We start from the raw sequence: 4054 nt of genomic DNA, 5'->3' as shown, positions 1-4054 counted from the left end.
CAGTAATATACAAGCTACATCTAATTTCTGTGGTTATTGCACAAGTTAGCAGCTGCACAGAGTTACATGCACCAGTGCATGTAGAGCTGAGAATCACGTGCACAACTCACATTTTACATGCATTCTTATGCATATGCATGTGGTATTTAAAATCCAGCCTTATGATGGACACTGAAGTATTTTCTAGGCAGGGAGTTTCTTATGAAAATATATTTTTAGTTGCATTATGGGAAATGTAGTGCAGTGCTTTGGGAACTAAAAATCAGAATACTGTGGCACATATTTTAAGTCTGGCTCCTGTGAGCTCTACAACTTTGTAGCAGCAGCTACAATACTAAAATTCCCTTTATTTTTTCCCCTAGATATTTAATGTCATGCCCAATTCAGAAACAGAAATACTTTGACCCCCGGCAGAAAATTGTGGCAATTAACCCTTGGAAACCTGGATCAGCATCTCGTGTTATCTTTAGAGGCCTTTCACCAGCATTTAAAACCTTTGAAACCAGATCAAATTGGTTTAAACATGGCTAAAAAGGCAACTGACAACTTGGCACAACATGTCCAAGAAATTAGGAGGGGCTGACAAGAAATGAACTAAAAATATGTTTAAAAAAAAAAAAAAAAAAAGAGAAACAGAAAAATATCTGAAATATTTAATTGCATATTTAAAGTTAATTATTAAAGTTAGTTTACATTTTTAGCACTATTTTCCATTTCCCTTTTTAACCATTTTTCTTTGTGTGCCAATTTTCTATTTAACCTTTTACTAAGTTCTTGCCAATTTTGGGTGATTTCTTATGAAGTTGCCCATTGCCCTCCACCCATGTTTGTGAAAGAGATTTGCCAATTTGCTTGGGTTTCAAGGGGTTAACTAACAATGTTCACCAAATACCTCTGCAATCAAGAAGTCCACATTTTTCTTTACAAAGACGTCCGTCTGTTTCTGAAAGATGGCCTTGACTTCAGTCTCGCTCTTGCAGCTGAGGTAAGCGGGGGTCTGAGAGACTCCTCCTGCCACCAGAGCATCACCCTCATCAGCCACCTCCCTGGCCAGGTCACAAGCTGCTTCGTTTATTTGCTGACCCTGTAAGATCAGAGAAAAAAAACAAGACTTTAAATGCAACTTTCACTTTAAGAGAACTCTCTTTTCCTATTTATTGCACAAAAGGATGTACAGGTACAAAATGGCAGAGAGGTGAGAAAATTGTAACAAGTTAAAGAACACAAACTAACAGATGCCAGGGGATAAAAAAATCACAACAACAAAGCCAGAGAAGATACAGATTTAAATAAAAATTATTAAAGGCAGTACATAAAGTTATAGTTTTGATACCCTTTTTGTTTTGGAAGGAGAGAACCATCTTAAAGTATTGTTTGGTTTCATGTTCAAATCTCAAAAACAAGGGGTTTAGATTTACTAAATTTGGATTTGTGTTTATGTAAGAGAATAATCAAATTAATAATATAATTTTCTTAGATTTTACTGTTACCTTTATGAAAACCACGCAAAGCATCCTCTAGAAATCAATTAAAACCAGGGTTAATGTTATTAATAATGAATCTGCTCAAGTCCTTTCATAGCCTTTTGGTCACAGCCTTTTGGTCACAGCCTTGGTTTAATTAGATATGTTATTTTTTAATTTTTTTTGTCATGCCATTTCTGTCCCATCCCACATTAGATTACAAGACACCATCACAACTCAAAGCATACGTCATCTTCCGGTTTTACAGATGTCAGCAAAAAAGAAAATTAAGTTTTTAAAAAAATAAAAATTAATTTTATTAAACAATGAATTAATAGTATATGACCAATATTCAAAAAACAAAAAGTTTCTTGATCTTGTTTTTTAATCTCCATGCTTTCTCTCGATAGCAACTCATCTAAAAGGTTTTTATATCTAAATGAAATAATCACCATTAGTCAAAATAAATCAATACCTGTCAAAATAAACAAAAAGGTATCTCTGGGAGGAAATCACTGAATGAACTATTCATGCTGATGTCCTTTTAAACTAAATAAGATAATAATTTTTTGGATAATATTTGTGTAGGATTTTAATAGACTCTTATTTTGTTTGTCAAAAGATACTGGAAAACTTCAAAAGTAAGTCTAGTCCCAATTAAGAGCCCAGTCCCTTTTACTAGCTCGGTGTTTTGACAAATAAAGGCCTGTCTCAATTAGAGGCTCAGTCTGTTTACGCTGCAGTTCACTTTTATAGAAGTTCTTTTTATATATAAAACCAGGTTGTTGGCTACCAGCTGGAGATAATGTTAGTTAGCTGCTTAGATCACGCATACAAACATGGATATATGTTTAAACTTAATGTAATCAATATAGACATGCACACACTGTTAGCTTGGTAAGGTTCTCTATGACTCATTCATCCAGTTCATTTACTGAAACCATGAGCACCAAAGAAAACGGTTTTACCAACATAGTAAGAGAGATGCAAAGAAAGTTGAGAAGATTTAAAAAAAAAAAAAAGGAAAAATGTTTGGTGAAGTATATTCATAATCATATATTTAAATTTACAGAACCAGAATATTTCTTAAGCTTTTCTTTTTAATTCTTATTTATTCATTTATTTTTCTTTTACAGGCAATTTCTGTATTTTTTATTTGTTTTTTTTTTTGCTTTTGTGTTGTGGTTCTTTTTTTTGGGGGGGGGGGGCAAATTTTCAGGATGTTTTAAATTTTCTTGCCAATTCTTGCCAACTTTGGGGTATTTCCATTTTTTGATGCTCATTATTTTCTCCCCATGTTTTTTTTTATGCCAATTTGCCCAGGTTTCAAGGGTTGAAAAAAAAAAGTCATTCTATTTTCCATCTTTACTGAGCAACAGTTTTGCGTGAAAGGAATTAAAAGCTTGTCCCATATAGACGCCTGTCCCAAATATAAGCCTGTTGAGTTCTATAATTTAAGCAAATGACAGTTTTATGGTATTTAGGAGTCCAAACGTTCTTCCAAAGGAAGTTTTTTGGTTGTTTCAGTGATTGACAACACGAGGCACACAAAACACACAAAGTTTCTGTTGATGTTTCATGCTGCAGGCAGTAGGTGCTGTGCCAACTCTGCTGGCCAAGCCTCCGCCCCCTCTTCATAACTTTATATGAGACGTGAGAGCAGCTGCTGTGACACACATTAAAGCTGTACTCACAGTGAAGCGCTGAGTGTGGCCTCTGTTCTCCAGTTTATCATCGCTTGCGTAGAAAGTGAACGTCTGCATGACGTTGGAGCCTGCTCTCAGAAACTCTCTGTGCAGCTGGCGCACTGAAACAAGACACACTTTTCAGCATTTGGATCTGGCTTTGCAGGTTAGGAAACACATGCATGCACAGAGACATGGAAAGAATGGTGTAATACCTGCTTCAGGGTACTCAGCTGCAGCCTCAGGTGTCCACGGTCCCGCTTTGACATAACCTCTCTTCTCAAGGGCGAAGACAAAGCCTCCGTCCCCAATAACGATCTCTCCTGCATCCAGACGCTCCAAAATCCCCTGTGTGACATTCAAGAAGCACAAAAACGCTCAATTTGATGCAATCTGGAAGTTAGTACGAATTGAGGCAAACCACTTCCTTTTGCGCATGCAAAAAATTACTTCCTTTTTGCGCAAAAATGCACATACGCAACCAAAACCTGACAAATTTAAAGCAACAAGTAAATTGAAAGCATTAAGTAAGAGAAATCTTATTCACTCACCTTCTTTGCTCCTGGTGTCATGATTATTGCAGTAGTAACCGGCCCTCTCGCCTCAGCCAGAGTCCCTCTGAGTTTGGGAAGGGAGTTGTGGAAGCAACCATGCTGAATTTATAATCCAAGAGGGGTGTGGTGCTGCTGATGTCACTCCAAGATCCGCCTGCCTTTCATGGCGCATCTTTTTGTTTTTTTCCTTTCTTTTGGCAATATTGCATAAGACAATTTATTGTCTCTGCAGCGCTGCATTGTGCAAGACTCTTGCTCTATACTCACTTGTATTTCGTGGAATAAATCAATTTGAAGATTTAATGCTTTAGTAAAGGGGAACAGGATGGTTATCAGGTGAAAGTACAGAGAA

General features: G+C 36.5%; 1 protein-coding gene across 1 annotated transcript; it reads right to left on the bottom strand.

Annotated features, from left to right (window-relative positions):
* Window positions 1-847: 847 nt before the first annotated feature.
* LOC121938036 (betaine--homocysteine S-methyltransferase 1-like) lies at window positions 848-3807 on the bottom strand. Its single transcript, XM_042481323.1, has 4 exons — window positions 3700-3807; window positions 3364-3496; window positions 3158-3270; window positions 848-1084 (listed from the first exon to the last, which is right to left on the bottom strand). Exons 1-4 carry the CDS (start codon window positions 3718-3720, stop codon window positions 872-874), a joined length of 480 nt encoding a protein of 159 aa, XP_042337257.1. The 5' UTR covers window positions 3721-3807; the 3' UTR covers window positions 848-871.
* Between the last annotated feature and the right edge of the window lie 247 nt (window positions 3808-4054).

Source organism: Plectropomus leopardus, unplaced genomic scaffold (assembly GCF_008729295.1).
Source record: "Plectropomus leopardus isolate mb unplaced genomic scaffold, YSFRI_Pleo_2.0 unplaced_scaffold2826, whole genome shotgun sequence".
In the NCBI taxonomy this organism is placed as follows: Eukaryota; Metazoa; Chordata; class Actinopteri; order Perciformes; family Serranidae; genus Plectropomus; species Plectropomus leopardus.
The sequence above is the reverse complement of the archived record's forward strand: the minus strand, read 5'-3'. Positions and strand labels throughout refer to the sequence as shown.

What these genes read in the sequence shown, in the direction of transcription:
- LOC121938036 (XM_042481323.1), bottom strand. Translation starts at nt 3,720, where the DNA reads ATGACACCAGGAGCAAAGAAG. An exon ending in TGACACCAGGAGCAAAGAAG is followed by an intron (nt 3,497 to 3,699) that starts GTGAGTGAATAA and finishes AATGTCACACAG; the next exon opens with GGGATTTTGGAGCGTCTGGA. An exon ending in GCCACACTCAGCGCTTCACT is followed by an intron (nt 1,085 to 3,157) that starts GTGAGTACAGCT and finishes CTGATCTTACAG; the next exon opens with GGTCAGCAAATAAACGAAGC.